The following is a 26,786-nucleotide window of genomic DNA, read 5'->3' on the forward strand; positions in this document are numbered from 1 at the left end:
ACATTTTACACCGCTCCCTCTGGAGCCACAAAAGTCTTTATAGCCTATAACTATTTTCACATATGCAGTAGAACTCCCAAGGACCCGTAATCTCTCTTGGATGTGTAACTTCAGTGGTCAGGTCCTGTTTTTCACTGCATATGAAGGAATAGGCTACATATGATGCATAAGTGTGAAAAAAAAACATGCTGACCCAATGCATTGATTGAATGGGAAGCCACAGTGTAATCCATTCCTGCAGCATAACTATGAGCAAGATTTATATGTTTTTTGAATGTGGAAACCAGCCTATTTTACAATTTTGTATAGGCCACATGGGCAGATAGCATCTCGCCATCTAAGTTAATATTTCTTCAGTGAAAACAAAAACATTACTCACCCACATTTACACAGCATGCATATCCTTTGTAAATGCAGAATGTGTTCGTCATAATTCTGCTTATCACACACATGTGACAGCTCACATTTTAGTATATAGAGCAGCCATTACCGCCTCTGTAACTTATATGCAACAACACAATCTGCTGAACTTGTGGCCAGCCAGCTGCTCATATTAATCAAACAGCCCACTACACTTTATGACACAAAGCAAATAGTCATAAATGCTCTTATCAGCCTTTCTAATAGTGTGGACGTTACAATCAGATTCATGGTGGCATAAACTATTACATTTCATCTTTATCATATCGAACAATCACTTCTTTTTCATGAGCATCGTTTATAACCTCCGGACAGCTTGTTGCGTAATGAAATTCAAAGCAGTCTATCGGCTCAAAGGATCTCACTATCTGTTTACTTACATTTACATATATTTATGTGGATTTTGTTTTTCCACAACAGGCAAACAGGCATGATGAATGTATGGCTGCAGTCCCTCTGGGACATGTGGCTCCCTGCAGAACTGATCTGTGGTCAGGCACCTTCCAGCTTTACTGTGAAGTCTGGAGGGCCTCGGCTGCTGCAACATTTTATTACAGCGGAGCGTCTTTGTCATCTCAACATGTTGAACTGACAAATAAATACAAAATCTTTTCTTCAGAGGAATGTAAGGAGGACATTATTGCACCAACACCTTTGCAAAATACATTTGCATAACTGTCAAGGCATGCAGACGTTTTAATCACAATATACTGAAAGAAAGAAAAGACAATAATTTGAAGATTATTTAAAGAAGAAAATGAAATGGATATTCTCTTTTATTTCGATATTTATGGTAAAAACATCTAAAACATGTTTAACAAATATTTCAGCCAACATAGAAGTCCAGACAACAGAAATAGAGTCAGATGTCAGGGAACAGTTTATTGTTTATCGAGCAGGTGAGACACAATGCAGCATTCTTCACAATCAAATGTGAGGGGAATTTTCAGACCTCTGCTTTGTATACTCCTCCCTTTAATTTGGAGCACTTTGATTAATCAATTAATATTCCTTTCTCAAGGTCTTTTTATAAACCTCATCATTAATAAAAGCAGACATTCAATTAGCAGCCAAATCTTGATTGCCAATTTTGTCATAACAGTCTCCCTTTCTATTTTTTTTTTTTGGTTCGTTATAGTTGGGAGTATGGTGTGGGTAGGAAGAATTAACTAATTTCATTAATCTAATTGTCATCGCTTTCAACCATCCCACTAATAAGTACAAATTAATATGATTAATCAATTTGACGACATAAACTCATTCAATTACAGTTTTTCAAAGGCAAGTGGGTGTGTTGGGGTGATAGGGAGGAGCGGCGAGTGAAGGGAGGTGGGCAGCCGAGCAGCTTGCTCTGTGAGGAGCCCAGCCCACAAAATTGAAGTCAAGTCAGGCAATTAGTCATTGTGAATGATAAATAAATGGTGATGAATTGTGGGGGGCAGATACCCCACTAACTAGAGTCTGATTTGATTCAGTGAAATTTGGTCCCTTTTGTGTAGAAGAATAACTGGACTACAGACAACAGATTATTGGCTGTTTTAATATTTTACACCAGACGGTGTTCATCGTCTTTTACCCCAAAACAGATCTGCAGTCAGTATTGGGGCTATGACGGGACAAACACTCTGATTTTACACAAAATTGTCTAACTCTCACTCCTATGCATGCACCAATTACAAGAGAGGAACTTTTTCTATATTGAGTTTTTCTTCCTTTGTTTGCTGAGGCGTCATTGCAGTTTGGCATGAACTTTAACCAAAGAACCACAGGATGCACAATACACAGTAAACTTTAGATCCATTACCTTGAATTAGAAGTGGGAAATATGGATGATATCTTCCATCAGAGTATGTGTCATTTTCTTTATTTTATTTTTGTGATATCAGAATATATCTTGTAAAGATTTTTTCAATCAATTGAAAATGTGTGTTGCAGTTAAAATAACAAGAGAGGAATGCTTGTTTCTAACCAGTAATCCAGTAAATTAAATAAACAAATAAAAGTACTTTATCACAGTGATGCAAAAATCATATCAAAATCTAGTTTTTCAGTTAATTATTCCTTGATGTAAAATGTAACCAGAGACCCACAGATGCCACAAAGCATGAGCAGTATGGAAACATCTCAGCTGTACAGATTCATGTGATCAAACACTATACAGCATAATGTCATAAAGTCCAGGCCCACTTTTAATCTAATAGGCCTTTTTTTACACAAGACTTTTTGGCTTCTTGTAGGAAAAGGTGTCAGTTGTAACATTAACAATGGCACTGTGAAATTTGTGTGTCCCGATAAGTCATGACAGTGATGATGATAGTGAGCCAGCACGCACAATAGCAGGGGCCTGAAATTGCAGCAGCTAAATGGAATCCAGCCATGATTCTTTTTCATTTTTTTTCATTTATACCTGCTTTTCTGTTTAAAAAAGGCCTTTTATGAAGAGGAATCTTGATTAAGTCATTACACGCATAGACAAACAAACAAACACAAAACACATTTAAATACCAAATCTGAAAACTCCACAGCTGACCAGTGTTCTCAAGGTCACTGACTGAGATGATTTTCCCTTCGTGTTCCTGACTGTAGTTGTCCTAATTCAAATTTGCCTCCTAACTAAGATTCAGATAGCATGAGCTGCAGTAGATTAACGAGTCTGGAGCGTATTTACTTGGAGCAGCTGCTGGGATTTTATTTGTATATTTCACATCTACTGTGCTGAGAGGAAGATGTGCTGGCGCAGCGCTTTGGGTGATGCCCTTTAATGCGCTCTATCTTATCAGCCCAGCATCACCCCTATTCAAACCAGTGTCTGATTGAGCAGTGTGATGTTGTTTGGGTCTTACATTGGGAATAGTTTATAGAGGCACCGTCTCTAATTTGTGAAGTGAGGTATTACAGAGGAGACAATTAGACCGAGGTTCGATTGCCGTATAGAGGCTTGGATGCTGACAGTCAAGAGAAGGCTTTCAAATGTCATACCAATTAATCTATCCAGCCATCAAACAATATTCTGGAAACAAAGTCAGGGGGGGCGATCAATCCGCATCACTTTTCTCCTCACCGGGTTATGGGAAAATTGATTTGTCAAACAAAGCATTTTGGAAGCAGTGCATGGACTTGTTTGGGATCCATTAGCCTCCATTGAGCATTTTGTTTAACATAGGATTTTCATCACAGAGAAAATGCAGTGTCCTCAATACTGTGAGCTACAACTTTACGATTTCTGATTTCTTTGATCTTGCTTAGAAAGCTTTGCAAAGTGCTGATGAAGATTGAAAAGGGCTAGCTTCTAAAGCATCTGAAAAAAAATGTCTCTCATATGTTCACCAAAAATGGCCAAGAAAAAATTGTATTGTTATCAATATACAACAAAAATGAACAGTTTAACATCCAAAAAGCTTCAGGAATCAGTCCCCAGTATCAGTATTATTGTACACTGTGGGGCTATCCTGCCATCCTATACAGCGTGGCTGCCCTAAGCTGTATCATGAATTCCCTGTGCAGTGTATTGTTCTAAGACAGAACTGTATCACATTGTGCCCGTCATGCTGTTTTAGAGGGGAGAGAGCTTCCTCTATGGGATTTCTCCCAGCCCCATCCCCTGATAATGTATCTCTCCCTAAAGGCTAGGCCTCCGTGACCTTGTCTTATTCATCGAGGGCGTCTTAAGCGAAAGAACTGAATCCTGAATGGACCATTTCCCCTCTTTTAACACCCCTTTAATGTCATCAGTGAAATATGAAGTCATTAGGCGATATTAAAACACTGCTGACAAACTAATTAACGGGAGACATTAAACAGGACGGGCTTGATTAATCCACTTTAACGATTCTTTTTAAGTGGTTCTGGTCAAAATTAATACAGATTTACTGGTGATCTTAAGAGAAAAATACTCTTATGTGTATCAGACCTCAAGGGCAACCTAAAGTCAGTGGTCTTTTACCTCCCACTGCTCTCCCTCCCACCCTACCCTCTCTGTTGCTAAACACAGCCTGAACTCACACAGTTGGTCCCTGAGTCTCTGACAACAAACTACTGTAGACTGTATGGACACTCATAATGTCGGCCTATGCTAAATAATGTTTGAGGCTATTTTTGATTCATTGTTTCATATGGAATCCATTATAATCAGAGCAGTTACATATATTATTGATGTTCATTTATCCTGTTATGTTACGTCAGTTTGCAGCCTGGTGTGTTTTCATTACCATTAATTGTTTTTACAGTTGAGAATTAGTTGGATGTGATCATTTGAATTAGAATTATTATTATTATTATTATTATTATTATTATTATTATTATTATTATGACTAATATTATTACTATTGTTGTTGTTTCACATAAGGCATAGACAGTTTCAGATTTTTTACAGGTTACTGGTTCCTCGTTGAGTAGAAATGTCTTTGTAAATGTCTCCCTCTTGTGGTATGAGCACAGATCCAGGGTCAGCTGCAGGGCTTGATGCATTAGCTGTATCCAGCAGTGGAAATCAATGCTGAAGACGTTTTGACAAAAATGTCTCACTTTATTTCATTTTAAGCCCTTTTTATGTGTGCCTTTTCTATCTTATGGTGTGTGTGCATTTGAATGCTACAACTGCTGCTATTATTACGACAACTTAGCTGAATAATGATAATTATAATGTTTAACAATGTAAATGGTAATGTAATGGAACAATCAAATTGTACACAAGAAAATATCCAATCAAAGAGACAAGAATAGTGAGTGAGAAATATAAAAAAATGAACAAAGAAATAAAGAAAAATAATTATTATAAATTGCTGCTATTAAGGAATTGTGTATATTCTCATTGTTTTTGTCTAGATTGGGAGTTTCCATACATGTAAAACCAACACTAAATGTGAAATAAGATTAAACGTGGGTGTCCTCTGAGAAAGAAATACGCTATTTGTGAATAAAATGTTTCATTATAACATTTATTTTTCTATTTAATAAAATCCCTGAATGTAAATCATGTGTGTACCGGAAGTGGTCAGCTGATGACGTGTGTTTTCGTCATCAGTGTGAGCCTGGCACTGCAGCATTTGTCGTTTATCAATTGCCGTTTCTAAACGTGTCTGTAACAAATGTTCACAAAGCTGGACGTGTAAATTACTCTCTCTAGTGGATAGCCGTCTCTTACTACGGAGGTGGTGTTTATTATCCCGTGATGTAGCCCTCCACTTTATACATGGTTGGTCGGTGTTAGCTGTTAGCTTCTTTAGCCTCTCCGGCCCGGCTGCGTGTGAGCACAAAGGCCGTGTAACGTTAAGTTACACCAGCTCGCCTTTTAACAATGTACCCCTCCTGGGGAAACTTTGGTGGACCCCCGCCGCAAAACTTTGGAGGGTCTGGGCCCCGTAAGCCGCTTGGTGGCGGCCACGTCGGTCCAGCAGCGGGGTTCGGTGGCTTCGAGGCCCCCTCCGGCGGCTCGCTGTTCTCCAGCCTGCAGGAGCAGCACCTCCAGCAGATGCAGCAGCTGCAGATGCTGCACCAGAAACAGCTTCAGTCTGTGCTACATCACGGCAACAATGCCAGCGGGTACGGTGGGGGACACTCGGGGGGGTATTCAGGGTCATCGTGGCACTCAGAAGGAACAGGACACTCAGACAGCAGTGCTCTAGCTCAGCCGTACTTTAATCAAGATGATACCTCTGGCCCGCCGACGAGAGGTCACACACAGCCTCCTCCGCCTCCAGCACAACCCAACTCCAACGAGCCGGTCCCTCCTCCTCCAGAGCCCCCATCGATGAAGCCACCGGACAACAGCGGAGCCCCCAAAGCCAAACAGGCCACCAACAAAGACTCACCCACGACAGAAGACGACAAATCCTTACCTCTGCAGGTAATGTCTCATATCTTTTTCTGTTCACGTATTTTGGTATGTACTTTTCATCAAGTTCCATCAATGTATTTGCTCCAACTGCATCGAGAACTTATAGCCAAACACGAAGAAAATAAATGATCCTCCTGTGTAAGCCGTCCGTCCAGTGTAACAGCATTCATCAAGCATTAGCCATTAAATGTGTCTGTGTTGTTTTGGTGGCAGGATGTTTCATTCTTGTGTGCCCTCATGCATGATGAAGAAATGGGAAAAAGAATATATTGAAAATCATATAACTGATAAAGACGTCAAAGGGTCTGGAATTACACATATATGGTGTGTGGTATAAATCATATCATATGTAGACTGAAACAGTACAATTAGTGTAAGATTTGGTTTCAGAACCATAATTCACACTTTGTATCAAACCTGCCTCATATATCCACAGGAATGAGTCAGGGTATGTGGAGGGTACGCTCTGGGTTTGCCAGATGTAAAATATATTAAAGTATGAATATTGATTGGACTTGGTGACAGTGTGACAAGATTAGGTTTAAAAAAGAACCGTTTGCGTTGTTGTTAAAGTTTTGTTCCCTTTTTAATCAAAGACTACCAGCAGATGATTTCAAAATAAGAGTAGAAAATAATGAATGAAAGTGCTTGAATGTTGCCTTTTGCTTGAATGACAAAATGTGGATATTCTTGACCCCACAACACATTTGAGAAATGCGTCTTTACAGTCCAATTAGTAATGCAAGAAACCAGACACTTCAGTCTAAAATCTGGGATGTTATACATATATGTAGCCTAAGACTGTGTTGCTGACAATGAAATGGAGAGGTTGTGTCTTTGTTATTAATGTGTAATACATTTCAGCATATTTACAGATTTATTTAGACTTAATAGACAGAACTTCAATACATAAAGGACAAGCTACTCAAAGTAATCAGAATATTAGTGTAGAATATTCATTTAATTCAGCAGTATTTCAGAAGTCCAATGTGGTCAATATGAAAGCATGTTAGCGAGTAAAATGCAATTTAAGACTGGTAAAATAATTTAAGTGTTAAATATGTGTTAGCATGAGAGTTTACCATGTCAGGTTTGTAAAGGCCATATGTCAAAATGTTTACTTGTGCACCTTTTCACCTCAGCAAATTACTGAAGTCGGAGTACAAATCAAGTAAATGAAGAGAACAAGGTTCCCCATGTGCGTTTCTGACAGATGTCCTTGTAATTCTTTCATCCAGGAGCAGCAGCAGCTTTGGTATAAACAACATCTTCAAAATCTACAGAAGTTAAAGCAAGAGAGAGCCAAACAGAATCAGAGAGAGGGTGATTGTCCTGCAGCACCACCGACACAGGGCCAAGCAGTTCCTCCTCCTCCTCCATCAGATCCACCGAAAGGTGCACCTCCTCCACCTCCCCCCAAAGAGGAGCCCCCAGTACCACCTCCACCTCCTGAGGACGGAAGAGTAAGTACTCTTAAAATGTTACAGAGGTGTGTGAGCAAGAATTCAAACTTGTCTCAGTTAAAGGGGAATTCCATCATTTTTACATATCAGAGGAGTCCCGCAGCATATGTGGAAACGATTGTTAAAATGTCTTGTACGTATGTGAAAGTATGCCAAACTGAGGTTACACTTACACACACTTACACTTCGGTCATAGTATGTAAGATTGTAGGTTTTAGCTGTCAGGATACTGCTTGTGAATTCAAATTTGGGGTGTACTCAAATTGTCCATACCTGTGGTATTGAACCATACACGTACCCTAGATCGGTGAAAATGACTTCCCTCAGGTGTGTTTTCGTGCAATGAAGTGATACTGTGTTAATAATTGTGTTACTGCTTTTTGTAAAGCTTTTTTGGTATTTTTTCACGTGCTTTTGTAAGTGCTGTATTTGACAACCTTTAAGAACACTCCAAATTTAGTTGTTATGCCTGAGATATTGGATTCTTACTGGATCTAAACATTGTTTATATTGTTTGCATGAATTTACAGAGTGAAAATGTAGGAAAATCCCCTACATTTAAAGACACAGTAAGTCCCACCTCCCACTGTGCCATCATCATGTCCATAGATATTTGACCCCAAATCTTTTTGATGATTGCCATTTCATGAATGTGTGAAATTCGTGGAACATAAGCACATTAATTCCCTTTTCCCCTTGTAATGGTGATAGTTATAGTAATGACCCTCCCCATTTATTTTAATTGTCCCACATGCCCAGTGTAATTTACAGAAGTAAAGTGATACCCTCGTATGCGTATTTGTACCCTCCTTGTCCTTATCTGTAGGACAAGGAATCATTTGAAATTTCTTCATGTGATACCTGAGTTTTGGAATCTGTACTAAATTGTTTAATTACATAGCTTTGCTGATTGTAAATGAATTTATCAATTATGTAAGCTAACACGTTTAAATGCATCCTCATCAAATGACAATATACAATAACATCATTTGGTGCCAGCTTTCTGTGTTTGACAGTTTGGAAAGCCATACTCAAAAAGTACTGAAAAATGACACATCTTTCATTATTAAACTATCAGACACATTGTTTGTGAATTTCAAAGATGTTTTGCTCCAATCTTGCCTTGTTTATGTTCAAAGGCTGAGGTCCCACAAGACCCAGAAGAGGCTGCCCGCCTCCAGCAGTTACAGGCTGCAGCAGCACAGTGGCAACAGGTGCAGCAGCAGAGAGCAGGCATACAATACCAGGCTCTCATGCAACAACATGAAAAGCTTCAGCAGATCCTGGAACAATACCAAAAGCTGGTTCAGCAACCTGCAAACCTACAGGTAGGTAAATGGTAGTTTGGTCATCAAGTACTGTCTGGATGTTTATTTCCCCTGGTTTGATGATCTGTACAGAAAATAAGAAGTGAAAAGATTTTATGAGAGTGTTTATAAATGCAACAACTCAGCTGTGCAACCCTAGCAGCCTCTTTGATGCCCATGAAAACATTCATACATGTGTCTCTGTGATTTGTTTGTTCTATATGTAACTATGATAATACTTTAACCAAAAATGAACAGCATCTTCTCTTTTTTCAGGCAATGTCTGCTGAAATGCAGCTGAAGCACTATGAAATGCAACAGCAGCAGTTCAACCCTTTATTCCAAGACTGGAATCACTCCTTCGTCCTGTGGCATGAGCAGTTCCAGACCTATCCCCACAAAGACCAGCTGCAGGACTATGAGCACCAATGGAAACAATGGCAGGATCAGATGAACGCCACCAATGCTCATCTTCAAGAAAGGGTGGCTACGCTCTCTGCCATGGTGCCTTTTGCCTCAAGCCAGTACAGTAGTGGGGGGATGGGACAGTATCCCCAGTACCCTGGACAAGACATGCAAATGCAACAGCAGTCACAAAAAACGGGTATGCAGCATTCCCCTGTTGCTGTTGGTCCCAGACCTCAAGCTCCAAGGCCCACTGGCTTTGGGCCACAGTCAGAATCACCTGCTGGACCCCCTGTAAGAGGAGCTGGGCCTGCAGGCATAGTCAGACCCCCAGGTCCCCCCACCATTCAGCCACCAAGCTTCAACGCCAGTAGAGGTCCACGGTCAGTAGGGATTGTTTCTTCCTACTGTGATTGACATGACTTTTTTAGAATGAAAATTGTTACATTAGAGAATGGGATATTGAAATTATGTACACGACCTGTTTATAATGAATATGTATGGTTTTATAACGTTATGCTATCCCTTAGTGTCCCTAAAAGAAAACCTATGTTAATAATAGTAATAGTGATGTTTTATGACAATTTCTGTGTCTTACTAGTCCCAGTGGATTTGACCAGCCACAGCAGCGCTTTGATGGTCCCCCAAGGTTCAACCAACCACAGCAGCGCTTTGATGGTCCCCCAAGGTTCGACCAACCACAGCAGCGCTTTGATGGTCCCCCAAGGTTCAACCAACCACAGCAGCGCTTTGATGGTCCCCCAAGGTTCGACCATCCACGCCAGCGCTTTGATGGGCCCCCCAGATTTGACCAACCTCGATTTGGACAGCAGTCTAGGTTTGAACAGCCCCCAAGGCACCCTGTTCCCCCTCCTCGCTTTGAATGCCCACCTGTGCCCCAGCAAATACAACAGCAAGATCCCCAACCCAAGCCAGAATCAGCTCCTAAACAACCTGCTAGTGTGGATTCCAAGGCTCCAGAAAAATCAGCTGAGCAGTCACAGCCCGAAAAAAAAAAAAGTGATCCAGATAAAAAGGGAAATGCTGTAGACCTGACCGATGACAACTTGCTTGGAACTGAGGACTTTTTTGTCCAAAATGACCCCATTCCTCAGACATTACCAACAAATAGTGAAAAACCCAAACCTGTTAACAGCAAGCCTCCTGTAACTGCTCCTTCTACTGTAGCATCAAAAAATACTGCTGCACAAAATCCTGTCAAACCAGATGGACCACTGACAAACAGTAATCCCCCAGTGGTTCAAAAGCACCCAGGAATCCAAAAGGAGCCACAGGGGCCTGGGCAAAAGCAGTCACGACCAGATCCTCCAAGGCCTCCGCCTGGTGGGGGACGAGGCCAGCCCCCAGTGCCTGTCCAAGCGCATGGGCGAGGACGTGGGCAGAGGGGCGGTGGAGAGTTCAGGGGGCCAAACCCTGTGCCGCTTGGGGAAAAGATGGGAGAGATGTCTTATGACTACATGCCACCTGAAGAGGACATAGGGACACAAGATCAAGAAGAATATCGCTGGCAAGATCCATCATACGAGGAGTGTGGTGGTGGGGAATCGGAGGTGCCCCCTGAAGAAATGTGGATGCCAGAGGAGCATCACTTCACAGCAGAAGAAGAGTATTATGAAGAGCCAATGGGAGGACCCCCTATGGGGAGAGGAGGGCCCCCAATGATGAGAGGAGGGCCTCCAATGATGAGAGGAGGGCCCCCAATGGGAAGAGGTGGTCCTCCCATGGGAAGGGGAGGTCTCCCTATGGGTAGAGGTGGACTGCCTATGGGGAGAGGAGGTCCACCTATGGGGAGAGGGGGACCGCCTTTGGGTAGAGGAGGTCCCCCTATGGGTAGAGGAGGTCCCCCTATGGGTAGAGGAGGTCCCCCAATGGGACGAGGAGGTCCCCCAATGGGACGAGGAGGACCACCCATGGGACGAGGAGGACCACCCATGGGAAGAGGGGGACCACCTATGGGCAGAGGAGAGCCAATAGACAGGCACTGGGAAGAACCTGAGTCAGCGGACTACTCAGAGGAAGGGGACACTTATTGGGGAGAAAGGAGACCTCCAATGAGAGGCATGAGACCCCCATTTCCACCTGGCCGGGGTCGTCCCCCACGGGGTCATCCAGGTTTCATGCACCAAGGACGAGGACGCCCCCCTCACCCAGCACATGGGCCAATGGATCACGAGCCATTAGGCCATGGAATGGATGGTGATGATACCGAAATTGATCCAGCAAGGCACCCCATGTACCATGGGCATGACCCTCATAGCCATCCGATGCATCCCGATGTAGGGAGAGGCAGGCGCCGTGGGCCACCACCTCACGAAATGATGGAATCTATGGAGGAGCCATTGTACGATGAAGGAATGGAAAGAGAACTGGGGTGGCAGCCACCACATGGCAGAGGCCCTCCTCTGCCTCCACATGAGATAACAGATACTGGAGGAATGAGGAGGAGACCTATGGGTCGAGGAATGGCCAGAGGCATGTGGCGGCCAGGTCCAGCACGTGAGGAATATGAAGAGGGATATAATGAAGGTTTTGTCGAGGATTATGGTCATGGGGAAGACGGGTATCGTTGGCGGCCACCACAGGACTATCCACCTGATGATTATCAACATGAGGCCAAGTACTATGAATCTGAATGGGACAGAGAGCGTGCTCCACCTGAGAGGGAATACCCCCCACGCATGCCAGCCCCAGAGCCTTACAGAGATGGCCACTGGGTAGAGGAAAGAGAAAGAGGTCACCCATATCCTTATGATGAGCATGACAGAGGAAGAGGAGAACTTAGAATTCGCGAGTACAGGGACGAGCCACCATACCGGCAAGAAGAAGCACCATACCCACCACCACCTGCTTCAGAATGGGAGAGGCCTTCAAGACTTCCTCCACCACCAGAGAGAGGGTATCCTGCTGACTATGAGGATCGTAGAGCTCGCTATGAAGAACACAGGGAAGAGCCTCCCTTGGATAGACCTCCACTGTTACCTCCTGCTGCACCTGTCACAAACTTGCCAGAGAGCTCAGCTGATCCGGCATCACAAGGAGCAAGTGGAGCAAATGTACTTGCACTCTCCCAACGTCAACATGAGATTATCTTGAAAGCTGCTCAAGAGCTTAAACTTATAAGGTAATTTCTAGACTTTCAGCATTGACTAATACTTTATATGCTTGTTTCACAATTACAATTACAACAATTACACTCTGATTTATCTCCAGCAGTATCTAACCTTACAGATTGCAGTGTTATTATTTGCCTAGGTTTTTAAATATGTACCTGTGAGATTCCTGCCCAAAGACAGTGGAGCTGTGTTTTAGGACACAGAAATGATCAAAGCAGAGGGCTGTTTTATTTTAGTTAATGCTTTACCATTTGGTTTATAGGTATGTTACCGACTTTGCTTTGCAGTCAAATAGATATTTGGAAACCTTCAGGTGAATTTGGCTTTGATTCTTTTGGGTGTACAGGGAATTGCAGGAGGGGAAGACAAGTGGAACTGAATCCAAGCCTGCACCAGCTGATGTCCTGCCTGAGCTTCCCGCTGGTCTTCTTGGTTTGGAGATCCCACCGGAAGTCAGGAATGTTCTGAAGGTAATTTATATTTACTAACATTTTGCTACTATAGCCTCATTAGTAAGATTGCATTGCTGATTATGCAAGTTGGTTCAAATCCAAATCATGCTGGTCACGTGGCATGTAATGGGCAGCTTGTAGAGCCACTAAAGGATGCCAACAATACTCTTAGTTATATTTTTACTTTGCCATTTTGTATTAACCTGTTCAAACAGTTTTATTTCATATCAAATCTGTCATCCTTAGGGCATGAGTGCAGCAGCACAGACAGCTGTACCTGAACATGTGTCCTGGGACAGCAAGCCTGCGACTACAGATTACCAGCCTGCTGCACCCGCACCTCCAGTGATTCCAAAGACTGTAGATTATGGACACGGGCATGGTATGAGCAGCGAAGATGAACACGTTTGATCATTTTAACAAACAGATCAAGTTTCAGGCCTTTGTTGGTGACATCAACACTCAATATTTCAGAGCCTGGAACCACCGTTGAGCGGATTTCTTACGGCGAGAGAATTGTGCTGAGGCCTGATCCGGTGTCATTAGACAGGGGCTATGAAAAAGGTGAGTTTTAGTCTTGTAAAGGTTATATTTCAATTCTCAAACAGAGCTTGCTTTTGCAATTTTCTAACCATTGTTCATTGATGAACCATTTAATTTCTCCCAGAACCTCTTGGGCCCAGAGATCCTTACAGTAGAGACTCATACTATGACAGACGATCAGACCCTTACATGGACCGCCGGGATTACAGTAGAGAGAGGGAATTGTACAGAGAAAAGCCTCCACCTGAATATGACAGAGAAAGATTTGAGAGGGAGCGCTATCCCCCAAGAGAGAGAGATGAGAGGTAACATGTTCCCTCAGTGGCTCTGACACCCTTTTTTCCAAGCTGGGGGGGTGTGCTGCTTCCGTACATATGTAATATTCTTTTCTATTTGTCTGTTTTTGATTCAAGCACACAGTCCATGGTTGAAGAAAGGTACTATATCACATTGTGTCATACTTTGTGATTAGTAATCAGTGTGTGCCAGTTTTAAACGAGAGATCCTGTTGATAAAATGAAAGTTAATAATGCTCCTCCTCCGTATAGACCTCCGCTGGCACCTCCTTTACGCTCGGCATACAGGGAGAGAGAACGGGATCTTCGAGACAGGGAGCGAAGTGGCAGTCGTGATCGAGATGAGCATTATGGAAGGCCTAGCTACGATAGACCTCCATATGAGCGCACTGGACTTGACCGCAGTGGGCCTGAGCGTTACAGCCATAGCTCTTCACCTTACGGTACACTCAATCCCACATCTGTTAACAGATCTGCATTCACATACTGCAGTTGTGTTTGGTAGAATTTCATTGAAACTCCTCACTCACAGGTCACAAGTTTATTTCATATTTACTAAAATAAGCTTTGTTGCATGACAGAGGAATCAACAAACAGTCTACAACCAGCAAAATAAATATGTAATGGTTACAAAATGCCATTTAGAGAAATACTAGCAATACTGGCAAATAATTGCAAGTAATATCGTACAGTTGACAGAAGAAGTTATCCAGAGGACCGAGGGCCTCCCACTGCACCACCACTCCCACCTCCACCTCAACCACCCCCACGAGTCGAGAGGAAGCCAGAGTTCAAGAATATTGATGATATCCTCAAACCTCCTGGCAGATTATCTCGGCCTGAAAGGGTACTAATTACTGCTGCAATGTTTCTTGATGTAACAATATTATATTGTTTGTTGTAAAATATTGAGTACTTATTTAAGTGATATATTTTAACAGATTGTCATCATAATGAGAGGACTTCCAGGAAGCGGAAAGAGCCACGTTGCAAAGCTCATAAGGGTGAGTTGAGTCATTCCAGCAAATCACATCCTCATATCTTAATCAGGACTTCAGAACAATGTAATGTAGTTATAGTGTAATATAACTTTAACAACAATAGCCAGACAGCATATTTGTGTGTCCTTCTCAAAAAGATGTTTTTTGGCATTACAAATAGTGGCTTTTGTAACAAAGCAAATAATAATGTGAAGAACTGCTTTTCAATCTTGTTGACATTGTTAAGGATAAGGAAGTCGATTGTGGCGGTGCACCTCCAAGAGTTCTTGTTTTGGACGACTATTTCATGACCGAGGTCGAGAAAGTTGAGAAGGACCCAGACACAGGGAAAAGGGTCAAAACCAAGGTGAGTCTGGCATGCAACACAATTTACAATTGGAAATCAAATTCAGTATCAGTGAGCAGCAGCGACGGGCTGATGTATTACAGCTATTGTTAACATTTTACACAACACACACACAACGTAACACAAAATAAATCTGTTTTTCAGGTCCTTGAGTACGAGTACGAGCCAGAGATGGAGGATACCTACCGGAGCAGCATGCTTAAAACATTTAAGAAAACTCTGGATGATGGCTTTTTCCCCTTTATCATTTTAGACACTATTAATGACAGGGTTAAACATTTTGATCAGTTCTGGAGCGCCGCCAAAACGAAAGGCTTTGAGGTGAGTGGTGTTCATGGATGAGTCTGGAAAAGATGTTTCTCCAATGAGCCCTGTGCTAAAGAGGTTTTGTTTTTGTTTTTTTGTTTTTAATTTCAAGGTGTACCTCGCTGAAATCACTGCAGACACTCAGACTTGTGCAAAGAGAAATGTCCACGGGCGCTCGCTCAAGGACATAATGAAGGTCTGTAAGATCAGTCAGCTCTCTCAGACTATAATACTGTATTAAGAGTTATGTCCACTAATGCTCATACCTGCAGCATACACGTGTTAATGGAGCATTTCGTACACAGATGTCCAACAACTGGGAGCCTTCACCGCGTCATATGGTGCGCTTGGATGTCCGGTCCCTGCTACAGGATGCTGCTATAGAGGAGGTGAGGTCTTCAAAACATGGCAGTCCTCATGATATTATAGAGCTTTGTGGGTAGCTGAGCTGAACTAACATGTGCTTCTGTTATTAGGTTGAGATGGAAGACTTCAATCCCGATGACGAGCCCAAGGAACCCAAGAGGGAGGAGGAAGAAGAGGGTGACATGGTAGGACATGAAAAGCTTAAATTTATAGCCACATAGTTTTCAGAAACATTTTCTCTTATTTGTACTTCCATCTACTGCATAAGGTTTATCCATAAATTCTCACTAGCCATTAGTCTTTTAATCATTTTGTTTTGTTTTATTGCCCAGGTGAGTTTTAGACAGGTTTTATGGACAAAATAGGTGAAATTCATGTGAAGTCATGTGTTGATTTATTCTAATCTACTTTATGTAGTTGCATGTTTATTTTGTAATTATCAAGTTTACAAGGAAGACCAGATCAGAACAGAGAAAATATAACGATTGAGACAGTAATAATACTGTCAGTCTATATATTATAGCTGCAACAGTCCATTAACTGAAGGAGCAGCTGAAAGGCTTCCTGATTAGATATTTGCTCCGATTTCATAAATCTTGTCTTCAAATCAAGTTTTAAAATCCATGTGGTTACTTAAATAGCATCATCAGGCAAAGTGTTTAAAACTTTAGTCTGCATTGTGCTCATGCACAACTGGACCATTCTGCTAAGTTCACATTTTCTCTCACAGGGAGGCACATTTTTATTAAGAGACAGAAACTAAAACAAAATAAAGATTATAATTAAAAAATCAGGATTGAACAAGAAAAATGAACTCACACTGTGGTGATAAAAACATGTCAGTTTAGTCTGATTTAAAATTTCACATGCGTAATCAGTTGCTCATTGATTTTTATTTTGAAATCACCAACAAGTTCAAAATTCTGAGCTTTCAAAAGAAATAAATAAAAGACATTTATTATTTTTCTGACATGATTTTTACAAAGATGTTTTTGATATGCAGGAAAATTGATCGTGAGATTTTCAATCAAGGCACACGGTACATTTTCAAAGCAATAAAAATAACAAAAGAAAATATGATCACCTATGTTCTACAAACTATTTAAACAAATCTTAACAAACTTGAGAAAAAAGTTAAATTTTCAATTCCCTGTGCAGTTGTTGGACAGCTGAGCTGACATTTTCATGAAACATTTGAAGCTTCTGCCTTAGCAACAGGTTTTGAAGGTTTCATAATGAAAATGTTCCCAATGGCACCACTTTCACAGGGATTGTTTCCCTGTAGAGTATTCAAAGCTTGGCACAAAACTGAACTGTTGGGCAAGTTTAATGAATTTGTGATCATGAAAAATATAGTTTCATTGGAGGAATAAAGAAGGAAGAAAAAACAGCAAATGCACAGCTGCTTAATAATCAAATACCTAACAACAAATCTGCTACACCTTGAAGTGACTACAATCAATGTTTTTACAATGTGTCACATGACAATGGGAAACGATATGGCGGTTTTAAAGGAGTCATAGTGATGAACGTACAGAGAATGATGCCCCTCTCATCTTTTAAGATCCTCAGAGTGAGTTTCAGCTCTTTGTTTAGCTGTCCGACCCACAACTTTACTGTTTGATTGAAACTGAATTATGAAATATTTGCCTAACTACTCAAAAACAGTATCCTGTAATTTACAGTGAGTACTGACTCCTCCGAACACAGTACCTGAAAATACTGCATGCGTTTACAGGAAATCTTTAAAATCTTTTTTAAAAAACTAAAGGTAAGAATGCAGCTGCATTATGTTTAATTTTTAACCATTTTTAAAGGTCATTATTTTGTGGTTCAGAACGAAATATATAAAACATTTATACATTTACTAGGGTTTGCTAGTAATTCATTGCTTTATCTTTATCTTGAAGAATCTTCATGTATGGAAATTGTTTGAAGTATTTTACTATTATTTAATTCATTTTATTTACTTTAGTATATTGCAAGCATGAGATCCTGTGCCACCGTTATTAACTGTAATCCACATCGTTAAACATTTGTGGTATGAAAGCTTTCAGCAGACTACAACTTCAGTATAAAACTGCATTGTTGTGTAGGCTTTGTTCCCAATATCAAAATACCATTTAAAATGAATTAATTAATTATTATAAATGATATATTATGAATTATACATTTTCTTTTTTATCTTTTACATGTTTTCATATGCTCTTAATGAGTTACATTAATTTTGAGAAATATGAAAAAGAGAGATTCATCAGGAGGCATTAAAATTTTGACCTGAGTGGATGTTATTTCTTTCCAATAGGTGGTTTGATACTTTTATCTGGCTGTACTAGCATGAGAAAAAAGTTTGTTTTGAGCTCATATTTAAAGATATTAAAAAGCTCAGAAAGTGATTAGATGACTAATTCAGAGCCATCTTTAATAATAACCAATCACTGTTTATTTAAACTGGAGGATCTCTTTGCTTACACGCAGTTGCATGTTAGGGTTAGAGTAATATCTTTAATATAATCAAATCATGAGTAAAATGCAGGACAATTGTAATCAAAGTGCGTCCATGTATTCTCCAATAAACTGCGTTCACCTCCCTTCATTTCTTCTACTTCAGTACCTGACCTCTGTGTGTCAACGCTACATAATGTTGTTTACCAGTTATCTTTGTGGCTTTACACACACACATTTACACACGACACTGCTACTGAAAGGCACTCCGTATAAATGCTTAGGGAAACGTTTCATGACAAAAGGCATCAATGACAACCATCTGCCTATTTTCATGAAAAATTATGGTGTTAAATTCCTAAGCAAAGGTTTGAGGAATGTGTCTGAGTAAATCCATCAAGTTAGCTGGATATCAATAGCTTTTTGGCTCAAGCAACTGATATATACTATATATATATTACTTTAAATATACTTTGCTTATACTATGCTTTTGCTAAAAATAAAACGCCGTGAGCCTTCTGGCAGTCAGTATAGAGACCTTTTAACAAAATATGATCATTTAGTTAAATGTCAAGCTTTGATTCTCAATGATCAATACGTTTCCTGAAGATTTTGTGGTGACAGTGTGACCCATCCGGCCATCAATGACGGCGCACACTCTCCAAGTTGTGTGTGTTTGAGAAAGAGACAGAGAGAGGGGAAGAGAGGGAAGAAGATGGGCTATTGCATACAATGTTACTGAAAGTTATTGATAAGGCTATTCGAAACACTGCTGTGTCACTTTTTAAACTGCAGACCCAAACCTGTGATGTTTTCTAATGAGCGAACCTGTCCAGTCCGATCTGCAGGTTGACCCACGTGGGTACAAGGTGAAAACGTGGCATGGAATTAAATTGTTTTGGGCATTTTCTCAATAAGGAAACAGAATGGATTTGATAATGAGTGGATAAACAATCCACTGATTTTTCGACATGGTAAAAACAAAAGTACTTTTCAAAAGTAGGGGAGACTCATCCGACCCACTTTTCATATATTAGCTGTGATGCCCAGTGGTTCATCCCATTAAGGCTCCATAAGTGCCTCATGGTACCGTAATTCTGTTAATATGGTACAACAGCATAATGTCCACTGGCACATGGAGCTGCTCTAGTAACATGAGATCGCTTTGTCGAACAGTCTTGCATGAAAATCACATGCTCAAGCTCTGCATTGTCATGTTTCTTATATTTTAAACATAAACCGTGCCCTCTGCCTTCATAGATGATCACATTTAATGAGCTGACTTTGACGTGACTGTAGTGTTTGTTAACAAGATTTTATAGAAATCTACTGTGAATGTTTAGGTATAATTTTCAGGCTGAACTAAGTGCACTCTGGTAGGTTTGCTCAATGAACACTCCAGTATGTACAGACAATTTAAAAGTTTGTATGTATTAGAGGAATAGGCAGGGAAATGTCAGTCAATTGTTGGTTATTTTTTTAAATATTTGATACCACTACACTATTAACAGGGTTTGTACAAAGTCTTGAGAGTGTTTAATTTTAACCATTATGTTTTCATGGTTAGAAATATGCTTGAAATTTAATACACACCTTGAAAAATGCTTCATTTACATCATTGCTATGGTTATAAAGGAATTTCTGCAAATGAATTTATAGTAACAATTAAGATGTGAATATAAAGGCTTTGAGAGTCTTGAAACTTTTAGTTTAGGTACTTTTTACACTAACAAAGCTGTATGAACCCTGCACTGAGTCATCGAGTTTAGCTGTGATGGATCATTAAGGATCATTTACCAGATTAAAAGATGAAAACATATTTTGCATTCAAAATAGTGACTGAAATGGTTCAAGATGTGTGCATTAAACTCAATGTTAGATTCCAGGAAAAACAAATGCTTCTGTAGCCTTCGAATGAAAACGTAAAAGCTGCTTTGTTTGTTATCAGCCAGTAAAGACCTGCAGTTTCACACAGTGCATCCGCGTCTCCAACCACTTCTTTTCATTTTGATTCTGGCAGCAGTCAATGGATGAAGTCATGCCTACAACAACAACCTTAAACCAAACTCTGAACTGTCTGAACTGCAGGTCTCAAACTGCTGCATTGTGATCCTGCACCTGAATCGCATTGGGTTAGACTTTGAAGTCTGCCAGGTTTGCATCTGTATACCATGAATAATAAGAAGAGCAATAATTAGAATAATAATCCTAAATAACAGCAGTGGCTCATAAGCCAAGAGTATAAAAAGTTTTGCTTTCTTCTTTTGCTGTAAATCTTTCCTGACGACCTAGATAAGAAATATTTACAACAAAAGGATGTTTCAGGCATCAAGCGGTCCCAGACCAGGTTTTGTTGTCCCCCAGCGGACCTTTAGGGGGATTTAAGAGCTGTACAGAAAAACAGCATGGGCACTGATCCACAATTATACAAAATGTGCAAATACAACATAAATGTTCCTTGTTTGCAAAGAGAGAACATTTATATTGATTGAACATTTATCATGTAAAGAAAATATAGGCTGAAGTCGAAAGCTTTAATCTCAAGAACAACAACATCCAGAGGCCGCAGACATGACATTGTCTAGTGGGGCCATCTGTGCCCCAAAGCATGGTGATGTGGGAGTCCCCACTTGCGAACATGTTTGGTGTCCTCAGGACAGAACAATAAGATGGAGTCAGCTGTGACAGAAAGAAATCGTTAATCATTCATCCAGTATACGCTGACTTTAAGCTAATTTACAGTCCCTCAAAAAATCTCCTCTATGGAGCTAAATATACAAAAATATTTAAAGATATATGTTACCTGAGGAAATGTGTTTAATCATTCATCAGATGATTATTATGAGAGTAGTGGTGCTGCACCATCTTACTCTGCTGTAGCACCTTCAGTCCTGTTATAGATGACTTCACTCTGCATCACAGCTGGATGTGGTCAGATATTGTTGCACCTGTGAACACATCTAACTGTGATGTAGTGTTGCACAGGAGCGCAGTGTGAAGCACTTTACCGCACAGCGTAGCATGCAGCAGCTGCTACGTGGCAGAACAACAATAACTTTAGGCAGCATGTTTATTTTATTATGAATTATCCAAACAGACTTTGACTTTGCCTCCATCCTTCAGCTTTAATTATCAAGCTTCGGTTTGTACTAAACTCTGGAAGCCAGAGCGCCTGAATGTGGATTAAGCTGATTTTCCAGAAGTATATCTTTGCTACATATGTGTACACATAACAAATGGAGCAAGATTGGTATATTCAGCATAATTTTACACACTTATTACAAAAAAATAAACATTATAGGCCTTAAATATACTGAATAAAGATCTTTAAAGCTCCAACACAGTGCCTTATTAGACTTCCTGTCCTCACTGAGTGGGCGTGTACGGCCTGCGCTTGATTGACATCTCTGTGACTCACAAATGTCCCAGCAGAGCTTTGCCCATCTCACACAGGAGCAGAGGTCTAATCAGGAAGAATAATCACCAACCAGCGTTAACTTTTGCACAAAAAAATATATGCTAATAATATATACTTTTTTTGTGCAAAACTACATATTGACAGATATGGATTATATCTTAAAAGTGAATGAAAACCAAACCAAATGATAAAATAAGCACAGCACATTACTAATAAATGTCACCAAACAAATAAAAAATGCATAAATATAACTTCAGTGTAGAATACATATCTTAAAGTGGCAACAGCCATATTTTATTATATTCCCAGTCCAACATTTAATACTCTGTCGTCCCTTCCCTCTTAAAACTTTGCCCCGTTCTTTGCTCAGGTAGCATGATTTGATTCTTGACTATTTGGCAAACGCCTGGTATTTTTCAGTTCGCTTCTTATAACTTAATTGAGAGCTGCTGTCAAAGCAACAAGACCTCAAGCTCAAAAGTGTGAGCTCATTCAAAGCAGTGTTCACGCCCGTTCAACATGTCTGTGAATAGATCTTTAGATTCCAGTGTTGCTTTTCTTAGAGAGACAGAGGTGGATTAATGTTGGTGTGGTAACATTACATACTTCTGTTTGTGGGGAGGAGGTTCTTAACTTTATTAGAAGGCAACATTAAAGAGAGATACTGAAAATGCGCTGCAATTATTAGGGCACTCCTGCATAAACGTTTTGACTTAAGGAGTTAAGGAAAAACATCAGGTAGATGGAGACAAAAAAATAGAAGAAGAAGAAGAAAAAAAAATCTGAACACAAAGAGATAAATTGACTTAAATGTTTGGTCATAAAACCAGCAATAAGTGGTGATAAATCATGAGAATTTGACAGATGTTGTGACTTTTATTTCATGACTTGCTGTAGAGGCTTTAAGCTTTTATCAGGGTGTCATCTCATAGTTAAGCTTGTATTAGACAGAATCATTTATCTGTTGCACCTGTTAAAAGGTGCCATTTCTTTAAGTGATGCACTGCACCCGTCAGTCACATGAGCGCTGATCAGGATTTTGACTTGTGTGTTGCTTTGCTTTCAAAACTGGAGCATGCAGCTATCAAAGATAATTTCCTCCAGGATTAACAAACTATCCTGTAATGTTTTAATTTTCAATATATTGTAAAGACATAATTTGATGTAGTTGCCATTTTACCAGTCAAATGTTTCATTCAGCTCAAAACAGGTGATTTGATTTTGTTTTTTAATCTTGTATTTGGGTCATTTTTAACTTTTTTTTATTAGATGGCCACCACAAAGGCAGACAGGAAGTGGGGGGGAGAAAGAGGCATGTCATGCAACAAAAAACAAATTTTGTTTTGGAAAGCACTTTGGCTAATAAGGAGTGTTCTCCAAAGCAGACCGCAGCTGTCGTCCACTATTTATCTATTGCATGTAGCCAAGAGGAAAGGCTTAGCCTGAACACATTAGTGACTCTCTGCTTGCAAGATTAAAATATTTGCATGTCAGTGTTACATTCTATGTATTAACTAGAAAAGTCGTCATGTAGTCTCATCCCTCAGTTGTCTTTGTCTACTGATGAACCAGTCTCCTCTCTTTTCAGCCATCCCCTGCTTTCTCTCTCTCTCTCTCACCCCTGTATCACCCAGCTGTTTAACCATTGCAGTGTTTCTTCATATAATATAGGGCTACATTCCAAAAAGCAAATGGGAGATGGACACATCTGAGGCCAAACTTGGTAGGTATTCTTTTTTATTTATTTTAATTTATGACTGACTACCTAACCTTTTACCTCCGTAACATAGAGGCTTCTTCAACACTACGACATTGGTTTGATTCGCAATGTTTATGATGTCTTGTAGCTGTGTTTTTATGTATGACGTGTCCATGAGGAGAAAATGGTCCCATCAGTGACTCACACAGTGATTACTGTTGCCCTCCATTCAAACAGTGTGACAACAACCCAAGCTATGCATGTTGTGATTCTTCGAATTTAACACGCTTCCATTAAACCCACTTTTGTTTTTATCTGAAGAAATGTGTTATTATAAAGGATGAATGTACTGAGAGAATTAAAAGATCATGTCATGCATATAAGGCCAAAAAGTGGAAAGTACCTTTACCATATAGGTATTTTTCAACTCAATACGCATGCGAACATCAAACATGCTCATAAGTCTAAGAGCACGAATGTGCAGCAGAACGGTGCTAAAACGGATCTTGCTGATTGACTCTGTCTTTTCATGGATAAATGAATGTTCGGATGATGTTCGGAAATTTTTTTCATGGGATGGCAGCACTAACCTGGGCAGTAATCTTCCATTTACACAGACAAGCTGGATGGTCTGGGGAGCAGTGGGAAGAGGAAACGTGAAGACGTGGCAGGCCTGGATCACTACCTTCAGCTGCCAGACGACTATGCCACACGCATGTCCGAACCAGGAAAGAAAAGGGTACATTTATAACACTGGGCTACTGTGCATAAAATGTTTTGTTTGCTATGAGGCAACAAGAAAAACTGAATGTAAAAAATTTAAGATGCACCATTTTGTATAACATTAAATGTTAAATAATGTAACGGACTTATGAGTGATGCTCATTCATGCGTTTCCTGGTCATAACACAACATCCTGGCTGTTCTTCCTTCTGTTAAGGTTCGATGGGCTGATCTCGAAGAGCAGAAGGACGCTGATCGAAAGCGCGCTATTGGCTTTGTGGTGGGTCAAACGGACTGGGAGAGAATAACGGATGAGAGCGGCCAGCTGGCACAAAGAGCTCTCAACCGTACCAAGTATTTCTAAGAAGATGATCTTATCCCCCTTTTTTCCCTACAGTGAAAGGTATGTTACTCTTTTATTTAATGTTGTTAGGATGGCTGTAGAGGTTACTGATGGCTGTGAAAATACACTTGAGAACATGTCTGAGGCCCTTTCTCATTACATGCCCTCCTGTATTTCATGGATCATAGTTTCTTAAATGCAAACAAATGGAACTGGTTAGTGCAGATCTGTAATGATAAAAAAGCAAGTCGTTTCTTCAAAAAGACTTGTTTTACATCTCCAAGCTTAAGCACAAACAAGAGTGTATAAAATGCTACGAATAATTTAAAAGTAACTTCACTAAGTTTTTAAAGACCTGTAATGAGTTGTTTAATGATACAGATAGTTGGAGCAGGTAATTCCATGTAAAGGAATAGTTATGAGTTTCTAGATATATTTGAATTTTAAAGACAAGAATTTGCAAGTCTCTAAATATCAATAAAAATTTGAACTTAGAAAATTTGAACTTAACTTAAATCTGTATTTGGCCATATTATCAATCATTTCTTTTCCCTCCTGCAGGTGTCCAGAATGTGAAAACAGTGATGCTTACTTGTGGCGAAGACTCATCGAGGTGAAGTCACCAGTAGTTATCAAATTATTAGTTATTTAATTGATAAGGATACAGCATAGACTTTTCTTATTTTTAAACAGACACTCGGTTATTCACCAATGAATTTGTAGCTTATGATTCTGAGCTTCTTCTGGTCATGTATCCTGTACGCAGTCATGTTTCTTGCCGTTTTATACTCGTCATGCTTTCTGTACTGTATACCTGTAGCACTGCTTCTTGGTCCATGCATACTTGAAAAAAGACAATAAAAGTTTCGTAAAATTACCAACTTAGGGAGTCTTTCTTCAGTTGCTGTTTGGGCTTCATCAACAGGAAGCCCATAGTGTGTTCGCTCTGTAGAGGCAGAATGAGCCAGAAATGAATCAGTGAGTACGTTCACACAAATATTCCAGAGAATATCCCAAATTTCAAATTTTTTCAAATACACGAGTCATACAAACTAGATATTCTGAATTAGGCTTTACTCTGAATGTAGCATTTTCTCTTTAACACATTTGGGATATGCTGATATTATTCAGGTTTTAACTGCATTCTTTTAACTTCTGGACATATGTGTCTCAATTGGACTTTTTACCGTAGTTTGCGTCACGTAGCCTCTGTCTCATTTACCGACAGCACTGTGTGCTGTTTGTTTGTAAGCCTTTGGTAGAGATGCATGTCGAAAAGCGAAACATCTGTTTGTAGTTGGATGAAAAAACAACTGATTTTAAACATTTTGAAAGACTTGGTTATCAACAGGTTTACCGGATATGCATAAACCCGTTCAAGAAGGTGGTAGAAAACCCTGTTATGATGCAAAGAAAGAAATGGCACAAGGGGATCCATTGACTTCCACTCTGTTCCAATGTGAGTATGCATGGCTACATGTAAACAGGAATATTGGGGGAAGATTTGTTTTACTAGCCATGTAAACAGTTTTTAATCAGGTTTATCACTACATGTGATTGAATTAAGAGAATCAAAGATAGTAAATGGTAACTTGGGTTGTTTTTTTTGTCTTCGTTTTCATGTACATGTGTTTCTGCTGGCTCAGAGAATTCACATGACAACTTCTCAGTGGAATGTCTCCCCTAATGATGGTGCATTTGCCATTTTATTGAAATAACACTTAAGTTGAAGGTGCCTGTTTTTTCCCAAGAGTTTGAAATCATAATCATTTATTATATGTGAGCTATATAGCTAAACTTGAGGCTTGAACAGGTTTGTGGGTGTCAGAGGGTGTAAGAATGTGATTGCAAGACTGAAAAGGACCAGTTCCCTGTGTTTTGATGCTACAGTCCCAAAGCAGACAGACCCTTTCTAAGTAAAGTTTCATGCAGCTTGACAAGAATGATAATTCTTCATTTTTTAATTTTTGCATTTTTCCATTCAAAGTCAAAATATGAAGATGTTACTTGTACCACATTTAGCTGATTAGAACTATATATGATCCCTAATGCACATTATGATAGCCCACAGTTACTCATAACATTAATGTAAGTTAGAGAGATCGGTGCAGATGTAGTGATTTTATTTTTCTTCAGTCTTATGAAAAAGCTAAACTTTGAGAACTGGCTGCAGATATATCTGTGGACAAACTACCAGTCAAAAGGCCGGTGTTTTATATGAAATAGCTGCTGCGACGGCTCAGTGTGATGAATTTTAAATATATAGTGGCACATTTCATAATT

General features: G+C 40.0%; 1 protein-coding gene across 1 annotated transcript; it reads left to right on the forward strand.

Annotated features, from left to right (window-relative positions):
• Positions 1–5,448: 5,448 nt before the first annotated feature.
• ylpm1 (YLP motif containing 1) lies at positions 5,449–25,380 on the forward strand. The gene is made up of 21 exons (XM_070849198.1): positions 5,449–6,265; positions 7,495–7,719; positions 8,859–9,047; positions 9,303–9,814; positions 10,033–12,573; positions 12,912–13,035; positions 13,264–13,399; positions 13,492–13,581; positions 13,685–13,865; positions 14,109–14,299; positions 14,549–14,703; positions 14,798–14,860; positions 15,084–15,203; positions 15,348–15,524; positions 15,622–15,705; positions 15,815–15,898; positions 15,986–16,060; positions 23,410–23,461; positions 24,055–24,176; positions 24,378–24,563; positions 25,065–25,380. Exons 1-20 carry the CDS (start codon positions 5,717–5,719, stop codon positions 24,522–24,524), a joined length of 5,817 nt encoding a protein of 1,938 aa, XP_070705299.1. The 5' UTR covers positions 5,449–5,716; the 3' UTR covers positions 24,525–24,563; positions 25,065–25,380.
• Positions 25,381–26,786: the final 1,406 nt, after the last annotated feature.

Source organism: Pempheris klunzingeri, chromosome 18 (genome assembly GCF_042242105.1).
Source record: "Pempheris klunzingeri isolate RE-2024b chromosome 18, fPemKlu1.hap1, whole genome shotgun sequence".
Classification (NCBI taxonomy): domain Eukaryota; kingdom Metazoa; phylum Chordata; class Actinopteri; order Acropomatiformes; family Pempheridae; genus Pempheris; species Pempheris klunzingeri.

What these genes read in the sequence shown, in the direction of transcription:
- ylpm1 (XM_070849198.1), top strand. Translation starts at nt 5,717, where the DNA reads ATGTACCCCTCCTGGGGAAACTTTGGTGGACCCCCGCCGCAAAACTTT. An exon ending in AGGATGCTGCTATAGAGGAG is followed by an intron (nt 15,899 to 15,985) that starts GTGAGGTCTTCA and finishes TTCTGTTATTAG; the next exon opens with GTTGAGATGGAAGACTTCAA. An exon ending in CACATCTGAGGCCAAACTTG is followed by an intron (nt 23,462 to 24,054) that starts GTAGGTATTCTT and finishes CCATTTACACAG; the next exon opens with ACAAGCTGGATGGTCTGGGG.